General features: G+C 33.3%; 2 protein-coding genes across 3 annotated transcripts in view; one reads left to right on the top strand and one right to left on the bottom strand.

The window, feature by feature from the left end:
• Positions 1–2,199: 2,199 nt before the first annotated feature.
• Positions 2,200–5,883, bottom strand: LOC117914576 (probable glutathione peroxidase 2). The gene is made up of 6 exons (XM_034829954.1): positions 5,715–5,883; positions 5,125–5,201; positions 3,739–3,800; positions 3,510–3,628; positions 2,599–2,766; positions 2,200–2,511 (listed from the first exon to the last, which is right to left on the bottom strand). The coding sequence occupies exons 1-6, from the start codon at positions 5,853–5,855 to the stop codon at positions 2,479–2,481; spliced, it is 600 nt and encodes a 199-aa protein (XP_034685845.1). The 5' UTR covers positions 5,856–5,883; the 3' UTR covers positions 2,200–2,478.
• Positions 5,884–12,794: 6,911 nt separating this feature from the next.
• LOC117914263 (isoleucine--tRNA ligase, cytoplasmic) overlaps positions 12,795–15,245 on the top strand; it is a 35,786-nt gene continuing 33,335 nt past the window's right edge. The window contains exon 1 of one of the 2 annotated variants that reach the window (XM_034829514.1): positions 12,795–13,448. In XM_034829514.1, the coding sequence (XP_034685405.1) occupies positions 12,915–13,448 (534 nt within the window). In that variant the 5' untranslated portion in view covers positions 12,795–12,914. The remainder of the gene's footprint in view (positions 13,449–15,245) is intronic. The other variant, XM_034829516.1, reaches the window with a different exon arrangement.

Genomic DNA, 15,245 nt, shown 5'->3' with positions numbered 1-15,245 from the left:
ATCTTCCAAATAATCTCTGTTTCCACTGCCTCTGGTGACATGTTTTTAGCAGTTATTTCAAGATTTGAATGTGGGAGGAATATTTGTTAGTGGGTCTTGATGATTTCTGCTGATTTGGCAACCCCCAGATGGAGGGATACTGGCCAAGGAATTTAGAATAAGTTGTATCAGTAATGATAAAGAAATTACTACGAAAGATGTATGAGAGGAAGACAATTTTGATCAATCCTCTTTCCTTTTTTCTACTTTAATTAATGCATTTGAATAATCTCTTTTAGAGATCAAATGCTGCAAGTAAGCAATAAATCAGAGGCCTTAGTGCTGGTGACTTGGCCTTGGTCTCTATCAAAGCCTTGAATGCTGGAACAAGCATATTATCAAATGGGAAATGGAAAGAAACAGGAAGTTTAAAATAATGAAATATAAGAAACGTGACAGAATTGCTTGAAGATGACTGGAAGTTGCCAATAAGGAAAGTCTAATGAGAAAAGCTTTCAGATTAGAATTTTAGTCCAAAGGGAAACATAGCTAGGATAAATATGGAGGTTGGAGATTGACATTCTTGGGTTAATTATATTCCAAGATTTTCTTCTAAGTTTCTCCAGGGAATATCCCCTTCTGCTACAAAAGATATTGAAGAAAAAACTAATGGATGGCATTACCTGGAGATTCTCCAATTTCTTAATCTATAATTTTCTTGGTAGACAAGGCTACTCTAGAGTCTGGACCCCTGTACATGATATAATAACCTATAACTGCTGCCCATTTTTTAGTTGACTGCAACAGCTGGAAGCTTTCTTTCAACTTCATAACCAAGATTTTGTGTTCATAGTTCTCAAGTTTCAGAAATCTTAAAACTGCAGCTCATAGCTTGCTCGAATTTCCAAATCAAACCCTTTCATCCTTGTTCAAGTGCTTCCTTTGATTGAACTGTCTGTGTGTTAGCATGTCAATTTGGGGAAAGCTAATGGTAATATTACTTTTACAGGTGCGCTTTAGCCCTTATTAAACCGAAAAACTCCTTGTAATGATTAAGCATATTGGTCATCAACTTTGTCAAACATTATTTGAACACATTGCTGCTCAAACATCTTTGTATTATATTTCATGTTTCTCTTCCACCATTCACTAGTCCTGCATTTACTAGTCTGTGAAGAAGCTTTGCAGTTTAAAGTGATACCATGGGCTCCCCCATGTGCACTGTACTAGTATTCAGAGCTTCTGCATTATCCTTTTCCAAAACACTCATGATACTGTATCTGTTTTTTATCAGTACCTGTTCCATCTTGGTCTCCCTTCTATCTGCAAGTTGCAACCAACTTTCAACCATGTTCAACACATTTTGAGAGTTAGACAACAAGTTGTAAGGCACTTGAATGCACCTTTGTCACATAGTCGATAAAAGTTGAAGAACTTGAAATGTCCTTGTCTGCTTACCTTCCCACTGGCTGCTACAAAACCCTTGCCTGAACACACAATTCAGAAAGGGGGGCTTGGCTCTAAATGGGAAGTTGCCTCTAGAGTAGGACGCCGAAAAAGACAGTAGAAAGAACGGTTTCAGACCATTTGCAAGAGATCTTTGCAATTTTAATAAAACAATAACTTCTATATTCATGGCCTTGTTGAAGGGTTCAGCTAACTTCAACTACCTTCTTAAATGAATCCCAACAACCTTTATTATTGTCCTGAATGCATCTCAACAACCTCTATTATTTCCATGCATTATAATACCATATATCTCTATAATTGACAAGCAAATTGGAGATTCATTCACACACACAGACACACAGAGAGACAAGCACAAAGGAAAGGTCTCAGATGGCTTCTCCATGCCCTGTAAGACAGGCAAGCAAAAGGGGTACAATCAAATGATGTCATGGAGGAAAGTGTAGTAGATTGAAGAGTGGTTGCAGGAAATTAACTCTGGTGACAAACAATGAAAAAGACACCTGTTTTTCACTCTCTTGACAGAGATTAATCACTATAATCACAAACTGCTTATCATTCTGTGTTGTTTAGTTGATTGAGATGCTCCTTTTTGTGGACCTTGAAAAGAAAATCTTCTTGAGCATAATGTTCTTAACAGGATCATCCAACCATAGGCAAAGTATATAACATTTTGGATCATAGAATATTATGAAACAAGGGTTTCATCCATCTTATATTCGGGCCAATCATGATGAATCTCAAAATGGAGCATGATGAAGCTTAAAAGCGCATTTTACTAATCTTAACCATGAACACAAGTAACTACAAGCATTTATATCGGGATTTTCTGATTGAGGAGATGAATAAAATATAAAAGAAAACAAACAAGAGTTTTCCCAGTAACCATCCAGTTTGATTGGGATCTTAGCACACTGCAACCAACAAATCTAGAACACTTTGCAATCCATTTTCTCCTAGATGCATTGTACTTCAAGGTGATAACAATTTTATTCTCATTAAAAGATGGACTATGTTCTTGAACCTTGAAACTCAGGCTGAACCCAGCAGATTTTGGATGTCTTCCTACAACAAGGAGCAGAAGAAAAATGAGATATGATTCGTGTAGAGTAAACTAGAAACATCATCAAAAAGAAAAGCATTGTGTCAAACCTCAATTTTAAGAGGTGATGTGGTAGGAGCATATCTGCCCACAACCTTCCCTTCTTTGTCCACCAGAAACTTTGTGAAATTCCATTTGATGCCATCACCAAATAACCCGCCTTTCTGCAACTTTAAGAACTTGTAGAGGGGTGCCGTGTTCTTGCCATTCACCTCAACCTACAACATCCATAAACAAAAATGCGACTAGCTACTTCCAAACAACTTGTATGTAGTATCATTCATTTACAGGTAATGATCACCACAAAGAAAGAAAATCTAAAGGGGGAAGTAAACCGAAATTTAGAAATTGCTAGGAAGATTAAACTAGTTTAAGTTTTATCAGAAGCTTTTACATATAACCTGTTTCCCTGTATCCACCCTAGGAAGGAAGATGAGATCGGGTTATTTTCCCTCCTCAAGAAGGCTGTGTTTGGTTATATAGGCAAAAGGTGATCCCAGCAGATAGTTGGAGAAAATTTGCATGAATAGATTGTTGTGGCTCGAGGAGATTATAGAAATTGTTTGTAACAAACACTACATTTTCCTCTTTAGAATCCACACTCTTGTAAAAAAAATGATTATAAACCTGTAATGGCTTTATTCAACTTGTGTCATTCAAATAATTTGGCAGTGCAGCATACCCACATGTCAATCAAATGACACCCTATCAACCATTTTTATGTTCCCTGAGCACAAGAAAATTCTTTTGGCTTTGCTTGTTACCCGGGTGTGAATTTGAACACAAGGAAGAAAGCTGAAAACTGAAATAGTAAGCAAATGCCCCAGCCAACCTGACCAGGAAAGTTAAGAGTGGAAAACAAGTTCGGCATAGATCACATGCTGATTCCTCAATACATGATCAGATTTTTTTTTAATGTTATAATGGTATTGTTTTTTCTCTTTCATTCATCAGGGATTACCTTATCAAAGATCGGGAACTCAGCTTTGAACATGGTGCATGCAGCTTCCAGAATGTCCTCATTACTTCCTGGTTCTTGTCCTAGAAACTGGTTGCAAGGAAATGCCAAAATCTCAAACCCTGCCAGAAAACACCAGTGATGAAGTTATGGCTTCAAAACTTTTGAAAACCAAATGAAAAGTATGGATCAAGGTAAGTGTGACAATGCATAGCCGGAATGAGAAACTGACCTTGGCTTTTGTATTTTTCATATAAAACATTCAATTCCTTGTAGTTGGAATGTGTTAGACCGCTGCAAAAACAAATCAATGAACAATATCAAATATGAGATGCATCAAAAGGAAAAAAAGGGTTCCGAGTGCAATCCAAACACTCAGTCATGACAGGAAGAATATAGTTACTAGCAGATTTTTCATCTGTGAGTTCATCTTCAACCCAGTTTTGAGAATGTTCCCAGGGAAGACTAATCGTTCTTGCTCTGAGGCATGACAGAATTAGATTAAAGACATAACCAGTGGATAAATTCCATCAGGTTTTAAGGTTCATTTAAAAGTTTTACTATGAAACATAACCCATCAGTAATATATTCAATCATGCATCAACCTAGGTCAATCTGCTTTGAGGGTAAACAAAGTCACAATAGGAAACGTGTCCAAGCAGCTTGACAGGCTGAAGTATATTGTGCTTGACACTGATAAAAGACCACCACTGAAGAACTTGAAGACCGTGAAATGAATAAACCTGGTGTCCCCGGCCTATACCCTGGAAAGTGGCATCCCAGAAGTGATTTAAGAGCAAAATTATCAACAGGATATCCATATTTTCATGTTGCAAGCAAACCAGTATCGGTGTTTTCCGAATACCTTTTCCATAATTTCTCTTCACAAGCAACAAACAGAAGATTAGGCGGATTTACTCTTTTTAAGTAATAAAAGGGAACCACAGAAGCTTTCAGTGTTAGTCATTAGTTTCCTTCAAAACAACAGCTCTCTAGGAATAGGTAAGACCTTCTGGTCGAAATCCCGACTTATCATCCAACAATATTCAGAGGAAAAAAGGAAATCATGCAAAAATCTTGAACAAATTCCTCGGATTTCACCTTGTTTAGAACCTAAAATATATCAAATATGATTGGGCATGATGATATCATAAAGATGCCAACAGACGATCGGATACAAGAAATCCAATAAGCATAGCATTAATTAAGAGCCGGGGACACAGAATATGAACCTCAGAAAGATCTATCAATGATTAAGGGAGGGAGAATGAATTTTATGTATACATTTATGATCAAGTTTAGTTAGAGTTCATGCTCTTGGAATTTCTTCAATATTTTGAGACAAAATCATTAATTAGTGAATCCATGAATAAACATGTGAAGTAGATAAAGCATAAAGAAGAAAAGCTCAAAGAGCATTTGATTAGAATCAAATAAGAAACACATGTAATTCGGACACCGGTAAGTGTTGTTCAGTAAGTGGCACATGGTTCTGATTCTGATTTGAATCCTACCACTGATGATACCCATGCTGGTTGTTGCGGGGCGGTCAGCACCCCGAGGACTTGGGTATGGAAGGTTCCTCGATTATCTAAAAAAAATGGATTAGGTTAATTACCATTTTGATGCAACATTCACTATCAGAAGAACCTTCCCATTGTAATCGCTCAGACTTACGTCGTTCCCGCGAATATCCTGCACTTTCAATTCAATTAGTGGTTATACAAAACAAAATAATAAAAAATTTTATGTTGAAATAGATAATAATAATCCAATAAATTAAAGAATAATCATAGAAATTGACCCACAAAAAGATGAAAATCATGGAGGCCAAAGACCTACAGAATCAGAGATTATGAAGTTCAATGCAGGTAGGAAGATGATGCTAAAACATATAGAACTTCCTCTTCTTTTCCTTAGCTTTTCTTAGAACCCAAACAGAACAAAATAACATTTTGGTTAACAGAAAGATCAGATTCTCAAGAAAAACATATATGAATTCTCCATTACTGAACAATGAGCAAACATAGAAAACAAACACAAGAATCAAAAACCCCGAAAGATCCAGTTTTTTGGGCATGATACAACCACTCGACTCACCCCTAGATTCAAAATCTTATTTGCATTTCCCTTGCCCACTTTTCTCAGCAACCAAACAGAGGGTAAGGAAAAAAATGAAAAAAAAAAAAAAAAAACAAAACCCAATACCTTGACAGTGAAATCATAAATGGATTTGGGAGCTTCTTCAGCCATATCCTCAGAATGATGAAAAGGGTATCTGTAGAACAAGAAAACAGACACGCCCAGAAAGAGAAGAGAGACCCAGTTGCTGAATTTCAAAGATTGCATACCAATCAACAATCCCCCACATATATATTATATATATACACACGCATGCATATGGAAAGAGAGATCCAAAAATATCAATTTTTTAGTTGATTGAAGATAATAAATAAATATGAAATGAAAGAAATCTTCCTTTAGATGATTTGAACAATGCAGTAACGTTGAAAATGGTTTGAATTTTTGAGTTTTCTTTAATGGTGTCATGTGGACCGCTGGTAAGCTAGCTGGTTTTCCTTAATTACACCAACACTGTTGTAAATGTCAAAAGAAATAATAAATGTGATGTATGTATTAATTGAAATTATTGAAAATACATGGAATGGGTAGGCATCCATTTTTATCAATATTTTCATAATAATAATAATTTATTACTTTAATTATAATATATATATATATATATTCTTATTAAGAGATATTTTTTATTTTTTCTCCTTATATAATTCACGTGAATAAATACACCGAGTCATAGTCAATTCATGCTAATTTATCACTCACAAGAAGGAGAAAATGTTTTTGAACCGTGCACAATCTTTCTTTAGATAATGAGGTCATCATTGAAACGGTCGATAAAGAAAGAGGAAATTTCAAGTTGAGGGGAAAGAGGATTGCTAAGAGCTATAACGACAACAATAATATTCAAAACAAACAATAATCTCAAGTGGCCAAGTAATAACACAACTCAATCCAAATAAAGATAATGAAAATAACGTCTTACTAACTCAAATAATGGTATTAAAGTGACTTATCAAATTTGTGGAAAACCAAATTATTATTGTAAAATCAAGGTTTGGTTAATCTCGGTTTTGATGATAATTAAACAAGGTTTAGAACTAATAATTATATTTCAAGTGTGATTAGGTAAGATAATTTTCAAAGTGGTAATAAAAAAAACAAATCAAGTCAATGAGAAATCATGAAAAAGAACCACCTCAAAGATAAGTGTTTTTCAAGACTCAAACTCCATAAAAACCCTTTTGTAAAGTTGTTGGTGCACTAATATTTTCATGTATTACATTATTTACTTATGCACCAAAATCATCCAAGAGTTATTTTGTTTTAAATTTTTTAAAAATTGGATGATTTCATGTTTTCAACTTAAACTTTGTGTCAAATGTTTTCCAAACTTATTTCAAAGATTTTAAGTTGAAAAAATTGGTTGTTGAGTCAAAAACGGCTTAACCGGTTGAACCGGATGAGGAATCAGACGACCACAACTCAATTGGTCGAGGGGTGCAAAAAACATTTTCTCTTTTCCAGAATTGTTGTTCAACCGGTCAAGGTGTGAACGGTAACTAGTCGAGGTCCAACGGTCACCTACCAAACATTAAATGTTAACGACTAGTCAACCGGTCGACCCCCAACTCGACTGATCGAACCCCCAACAGCTAGTTTGACTTTTTTATTCTATAAAAAAGTTTCAATCTTCATTTCTTGAATATATTTGAGCCTTGGAATAGTATTTTTTTAGGGCACCATTGTTCTAAAACTTACATATCATTAGTGCACCTTTCAATCCTAGTTTTTCTTGTGCCATTTGAGCTTAAATTTTTTGTACTAGGATTTTGTGAAATCATTCATTTGTAAATATTTGAAAGGAAGAATATAAGTGTGAGGTTATCACTTAGGGATTTTCAAGTGTGGGGTATCACTTGAAAGGTTATTTAAGAGTGACGTATCTCTTGATGTTTGTAAAGGGTTCTTGAAACCAAAAGTTCAAGAGGGTGGATTGAAACCATAATTCAATTGTATTACTTGAAGTCTTGGTTTGGAAGCCTTGAATTAGTGGAACCTCAAGCTTAGGATTGAAGTTAGAGGAAAGTGGATGTAGGCCGAGTTGCGTCAAACCACTATAAAATCTCGTGTTTGCATTGTCTCTTCCCTATTCTTTTAGTTTATATGCAATTGTCTTTATATTCTTTTATTATATACTTGCATATAATTATTTCTTACATTCATACTATTTAAATTTATAAAAAGAGACCATCACCCTTTTCACCCCTTCCTTCTAAGGTGATTACCATAGGTTTGAATTAACTTAATTTTTCTAACAATTATTATTATTAGTCATCAATTTACTTGCTTTAAATAAACAAATAAATAATTTAATTTAATTTTCATATATTTTCCTAACTTGGTCACAATTGAGCCCATCTCATTTTATATACAAAATCATGGAGCAGCCCGGTCCAAGCAAGTTGGGCCTAGAATGAATTTTGGTTTGAATATCGATTATTTAAAATTAATTCGGATCTTTAATATATTAGATGGAAGACAATCTACATATAGTAGTCACCACAAATAGTGTATAACATAATTCATGTTAAAAAAAAAATACCACTTGTTTTCATAAAATAATAAAAATAAAAATAAAAATAAATAAAATAATTTGGGAGAATTACTTGAATTTAACAATGACCTGACAAAATAGAATCTAATCAACACAATAAAATTAAAAAAATTAAAAAAATTAAATGAAAGAACCAATGAAGAGTTGGGGCGTGATGGCCATGATGCTCATTGGTTCAAATTCTTGGAAATTATGCTCCTTCGTCTCACCATCCTTATCAATATTCAATTCTTCATCAACTAAAAGGTAATGATGGTTGCCATCATCACCATCTTCATCTTTACTTCCACAATCCTCACTAATACTCCATCCTTGATCGAACATAAGCTCATCATCACCATCCTCATCTTTATCTTCAACTACATCACCCTCACTAATATTCAATCCTTATTAATGATAACCTTATCGTCATCATCACCATTACCATATTCATTTTCATCTTCGACTCTTCGTCTCCCTCCACTCATACTCACTCAAATCAAAATCATCATCCAAATCAACTGTCTACACATCTAGTTCCACCACCATCCAAAACCCATCGCTCCCACTCCTCTCTACCACCTCTCTTACAAACAATGTCATTTTGAGCATAACGTACTTGAGGATGGTACTCCCAAGTTGCAAGCATGCCATAATGTTGGACACATAGAGTTGGGGTAGTTGGGGCAAATGGACCACATGCACCAACATCATAAACATCTTGGACACTTCAAGACTCGCAACATCTTCCACCACTATTTTTGCCCTTAAAGGTGTCTAATGAGCCGAGTCACTCATTTTGGCGTGTCAGGTCAGCACAACCCAATTATTATAGTGGGCTGGGCTGATATGACCCAAAGGAGCAAGTCACGTTGGGTCTAAGGAAATGGCTTGTCATGCCATCATGCTAGTCGATCGTGTCGCCCATCATTTCCTTTTATATTCCAACATTTTAAATTTATTGTTATTTTGATTAAAAAAAATCAAATTTAAATATGATTTTTTTACTATTTTTAAAAACAAAAAAATAACATTTCTATAGCTTTTACAATTACAAATTCAATAAATATAAATATAAAAAATAAAAGGTATAATTATGAGAGATGTTTAAAGTAACAAAAAGAAATTTCATTTAGTAATGAAATAAATTAAGACAAAAATGACCTAAAAAATTACATTAAAATTTTTAACAAAATGAGTGACCCATGGGTCGCGGCCCACTGTCACAACCCATCAACACAACATGATTGCCTTACAGGCTTATGAGTCGTGTCGAGCCACTTATTGGATTTGCATGGGTTACCCGACCCGATCCAATTTTTAGGTGGGTCATGTTGGCTTGACACATTGGCCTTTAATGGCCTACTAAATATTGAGACCTCTACCCTTATGGCATGCCTACTACTAACTAGTATCTATGTTTGATGTAGATATCCATTGCTCCAATGTCTACTGATATTGAGTGGAGATTGAAGAAGATGGTACTGTTGGACTTTATTGTAGATGGGCTTAGAACTATGATTTTGCAAAGTGATTAATTTTGTTTTGTACGAGGCGATTGTATTATGTCTATATACAGAGAGATTTTAACATTGATCCTTGGTAGGGAGAATTAATAATCATTTGAAGTTTCCTTTTTGGTTATTACTTAGGAGTTTCCTAATATGTAGTGAGTTTCGTTATTGGTGATATATATAAATTACTTAGTTATTTTTAGAGTAAAATCAATAATTGAGTTTCTAAAATTTAAATTTTTATGGACTTACAAAAATTAAAATATAAAAAAAAAGAATTATTTTTTATTTTTAAAATAAAATAATAAAAATTGAAGTGAATCAAGAGAAATATCAAATATGTGAGTTACTAAATCTAGAGAAATATTTTCAATTACTATTACCATTGTTTCATGTTGGGACGATCATGTGACTGATGATAGTGGGACCGGAAATGTTCATCGTGCTCTTGCATTTGGTGAAGACGATTACTGGCTTTGCACTAAAAATCAAATAAATTTTTTTGATATGTTTAGAAACTGTTCAACTAAAGATGTTTTATAAAAAGAATTTATTTTTCGTTTTTAATAATAAAAAAATAAAAAATAAAAAATAAAAAACGGTTTTTAGTTGTCAAATGTATTTTCTTGTTTTTTAATTTTGGAGAACAGAAAATTGTTCTAAAAAATAGTTGTTAAATATATCATATTTTTCTATTCTCCAGATGTTATATATGTTTTTATATTTTTTTTCTAAAACAAAAAATTATTTTTCATAATAGTTTCTAAACATTCCCATCATTCTTCGTTTTTGGGCCACAATTAGTTGGGTTTGAGGTCAGCCCAATTTGTATTTTGCGCCAAAAAATCTAAAGCCCATTTGAAATATAGGTCCAACGACAACAATTAATTAATTAATTAATTAATTTTTTATTTAGTATTGTACGCCTTGGTCAATAATAAATCATTTTATTTTATGAAATAATGAAATTTATTAAAGCATTAATTAATTCTTTATTTTCTAACGTATTTGCTTTATAAGAAGAACATCCCTTTCTTGTCCACCAAGCTTTCCAAGTCTCCATCTTGTGATATTTAATTTCATTTTCAAGTCTTTTAATTAAATACTTAATTAATTGATTAATTAATATATGTTGATATATTCTTACTAACCTTTTTTAAAGACTATGAAGGTAAAAACTACACTTTGACAATGATGAAAATTGACCCAAAAAAAAAATGAAAATATATCAAAATTTTATTTCATTAAATAGTTAATTAGTTCAAAAAATATTTTTATTATATTTTAATTTACATTAAGGATAAATTAAATAATGCATCATCTAATTTAGACAACAAAGCAGAAAATAATAAAATATATCACAATAATTTAATTAATGTTTTAATAAACTTTTTCTAAAAAGTTTGTTTTGCAACTTGAAATATTCTTAATATATTTTTAGGTCGTATTTTTTTAAATCATCTTTTATCTTGGTGTTTTATTTTTAACGCTAAAAAGACAATTGAAAATAATAAAACATGTTTTAAAAACATTATCATAATAATTGAAAACAATTAAATATATGTTTTCAAAAAATATCATATTTTATATTTTTAATAATAGAAATTTATTTTTCAAAATAGCTCCTAAACATATCAATCACGTATTTGAGCCATTTGAAATATAGGTCCAATGATTCAAAGAAAAAGTATCCCTTGTAGTTTGTTGTTCCTTTGAAATTTTCTTGGAGTTATTTTCTTCTTGATTTGGTCAATTATTGTAATTTTCTACAATTTCATTTTTTTGTTTAAATAAAATTGTTAATTTTATTTGATTTAGATTAGTTGATTCATGGATTATTTAAGATAATAATTTTTTAAATTTTAGGATAGTCAAATAAAAGTTATTGTATTTGTTTGTCATTTATCACAAGATTTTTAGAATTTATAAATAATTTAGTGTAAGAATAAAAAAGAATGACATTTTTGTGAAAGTTGAAGATTATTTTATTTTTGATACAAAATTATCTTTTCAAATAATGATTTTGAGCTTTAATTTAAATTTTTAGTTAAAGTCAAAAATAAAAATATCATAAAAATTAATTAATTTTAAATATTGTATGCCTTGGTCAACAATAAATCATCTTATTTTATAAAATAATGAAATTTATCTTAGCATTAAGGAATTAATTAATTCTTTATTTTCTAACTTGTTTTACAAGAAGAACATCCTTTCTTGTCCACCAAGTTTTCCAAGTCTCATTTTGACTTTTTTTATTTATTTATTTTATATTAAATTTAATTTTCAAATCTTTTAATTAAATACATCAATTGATTAATTAATATATTTTAATATGTTCTCACTGAACTTTTTTAAAGACTACAAAGGTAAGCTAAAAGATTAAAGGTAAAAAGTATATTTCACAATCAAGAAAATTAGGGTTACAATTTTTAAGGGGTTGATGATTAACCCGAGTTCAATTTAAATTAAAAAACGATTAACTTTAACTTTAAGTCATGGTACTGAATGCAAGTTCAACATAACCTCGTTTTTTCTAAGTTTGTGTTGAGTTGGGGTTGTTCAAGTTGAACTTAATTTCATCGGGTTAGACTCGGGGTTGGTCAGATTGGTCATATTGTATAATTCAAAATCTATTTATAGTATTTAATTTTTTTTAATGTATTTATATAAAAATTTTAACAGTAAATATGATAAAATTTATATTTTTTTTCTTAAAAATAGAAAAAAATGAATATTATTATATGGGAAAAAATATTTTATAAATTTTATAGAAACATTAAATCAATCTCGGGTTAAACTCAGATTGTTCCAACTTTAGTTCAAGCTCAACCAAAATTGAGGTCAGATTGAAAAAATTTAATCCAAACCCGAGTATTGAGAATGATCGACCAAGTTTGCTCAAATGTGGGATTAGGTTGGGGTTGGATTTGGTCGGCTCGCCCAACTTGCATTCATAATAAAAAAAAATAGAAGTGTATCGGGGAAATGTCAAATATTTCAATTTTAAATATTAAATATGCACAGTAATTTTTTATGAGTGGTTGAACCGGCCGGTTCAAAAACCCTTATTCCTAATTCCCTATTAGCGTTGTTTCCACTCCCTCTCTTCCCCTATTGGCGTTCTTCTGACACTCCACAACTGCGGCGGCTTCACCAGACCAGACCTCTCATCTAGGTTTTCAAAACCCTGAAAACCCTGATTGAAGCACTAGATTTTGAGCCATGGAGGAGGTTCTCGAGAGCAAAGACTTCTCATTTCCAAAGCAGGAAGAGAATATCCTCGAGTTATGGTCCGAAATCAAGGCCTTCGAGACCCAGTTGAAGCGCACCGAAAACCTGCCCGAGTACGTCTTCTACGACGGCCCTCCCTTCGCCACTGGCCTCCCCCACTATGGCCACATCCTTGCCGGGACCATCAAGGACATTGTGACGAGGTACCAGAGCATGACCGGCCACCACGTGACCCGACGCTTCGGATGGGACTGCCATGGATTGCCGGTGGAGCACGAGATTGACAAGAAGCTGGGGATTCAGACGAGGGAGGATGTGCTAAAGATGGGAATTGATAAGTACAATGAGGAATGTAGGAGCATTGTGACTAGGTACGTTGAGGAGTGGGAGAAGATCATTACACGAACGGGTCGGTGGATTGACTTTAGGAATGATTACAAGACCATGGATTTAAAGTTTATGGAGAGTGTGTGGTGGGTTTTTGCTCAGCTCTTTGAGAAGGGCCTTGTGTACAGAGGTTTCAAGGTTTGTGCTGGTTTCTCTGTTCATGTTTCTGAATTTCTAATCATGTTTGGATTGATTGTAATGGATTTTTGTGAACAAGGTAGTTAAAATTTGGTTTTTTTTTTTTTTTTTTTTGAATTGATGTAATTTTTAGTCGATTTGGAGACTGATTGATTAAATAAGCAAGGAATTTTTTAATGGGTTGAATTTTGAAATCGATTAATTCAACAAAATTTTCATATTTTATGTGCTTGTTAGTTTTATTGGATTCAAATGGAAAGTGATTCATGTTTCTGGAATAGGTAGTGAAATTTTCCTTCAACTGATGCAATTGACTCATATTTAAATTGAAAAATATAGATGCTTATCAGATGGGTTGTTAAGACTATATTGAATTACTGCATTTTTATCCAATCAAGACCGAGTAATTCAATAACATTTTTACATGTTTATTATGTTTTCCGAATTCAGTGGTGTATGTTTTCTCCCATTGATGCTCGTCTTATATGGAGTATAAATATTTTTAAATTGGGTAATTATGATTCTGTTGAACTATTGCATTCTTTGATTTATTTTACTGGAAAAACGAGATAATATCTTAGAAGCACCTGAAAAAGGGGGCACCAAAGTGCACACGATGAATACAAATAGCACCAAAAAGTGAACAAAAAGAAAGAGAATGAACAATAGAAAAACTTCTCTCTCCTTTAGATGGAGCTTAACCAATCTACAAAGCCTATCATGGTCATAGAAAAATCATCTATGTACGCTCTAGCCCACACCAAAAAGACACACATAAAGTAGGGTTTGATAGTCTGATCTAACTATTTTGCATCTTTGAAAGCCCTCTTATTTCTTTCATTCCATAGCGTCCAAAATAGGCACAAGGGAGCAACCCTCTAAGTTTTTTCCATTTCTTCCCCACAAAAGAGTCATGCCAACGTAGGAGAGTTCCTCTTACTAAGAATTGCATCAACCAGTTCACTCCAAATAGAGAAGAAAACCAGCTGCTATGGAATTCTCGCTTTGGAACATTGAGGGAGTAAATGTTCAGCTGACTCTACCTCTCCTTTACACATGTAACATCTATTCAGAAAACCCCATCCCCTCCTTATAAGTTGATTAAGCTTTAAAACTCTTCCTAGACAACTTCCCAAGTGAAGAAGCCTAACCTAGTTGTTGCCCATGGGTTCCAAACTATGCTTGCAGGAAGGGCTCACTACTTCCCTGGGTTAAGACAACATAATAGGATTTGATGGAAAGCTTCCCACTCTTGGATTCATTCCAATCCAATCTATCTTCTTCCTCCATTCTAATTAAGCTTGTTTGCAAGATTTGAAAGAAGGCCTCCACTCTTTCAAATTCTCAATTGTGGAACCGTGTATGAAAGCAGGGACTTCACCGATTCCCCCCCCTTCCCAACCTATTCCCACATTTATGCTACACAAGAGTCTTTATCAATGGCTATAGAAAAGTAACTTTGGGAAAGACTCTCTGAAGGAACTTCCACTGCAACAACTGCATGATCTATCTTTCCAGAATTTTACTCTTCTGCCATTACCTATAACGAAACAAGTTATGCGTTTAACGCCCTTCCACCTAGATCTAATAGCCTTCCACAAGCTCACCCCATGGTTATCCTTCACCACGCTCAAACAACAGCCCCCTTCAACTGCTCCAAAATGTCTAACTATAACCTATTTTCAAAGGGTTTTTGTCCTAGTAGCGAATCTCCAATTCCATTTTCCAAGGAGAACCTTATTGAGGTATGAAGGTTATTTATGCCAAGATCTTGGTTCTTCTTGTCTAAGAGAACAA

The sequence above is a fragment of the Vitis riparia genome, chromosome 5 (genome assembly GCF_004353265.1).
Source record: "Vitis riparia cultivar Riparia Gloire de Montpellier isolate 1030 chromosome 5, EGFV_Vit.rip_1.0, whole genome shotgun sequence".
Taxonomy (NCBI): Eukaryota; Viridiplantae; Streptophyta; class Magnoliopsida; order Vitales; family Vitaceae; genus Vitis; species Vitis riparia.
The sequence above is the reverse complement of the archived record's forward strand: the minus strand, read 5'-3'. Positions and strand labels throughout refer to the sequence as shown.

Excerpts from the sequence above, each read along its gene's own strand:
- LOC117914576 (XM_034829954.1), bottom strand. The coding sequence starts at position 5,855 with ATGCAATCTTTGAAATTCAGCAACTGGGTCTCTCTTCTCTTTCTGGGC. Across the intron at positions 5,202-5,714 it reads TTTATGATTTCACTGTCAAG|GATATTCGCGGGAACGACGT; the intron begins GTATTGGGTTTT and ends TTGAAAGTGCAG. Across the intron at positions 2,512-2,598 it reads CATCACCTCTTAAAATTGAG|GAAGACATCCAAAATCTGCT; the intron begins GTTTGACACAAT and ends TCCTTGTTGTAG.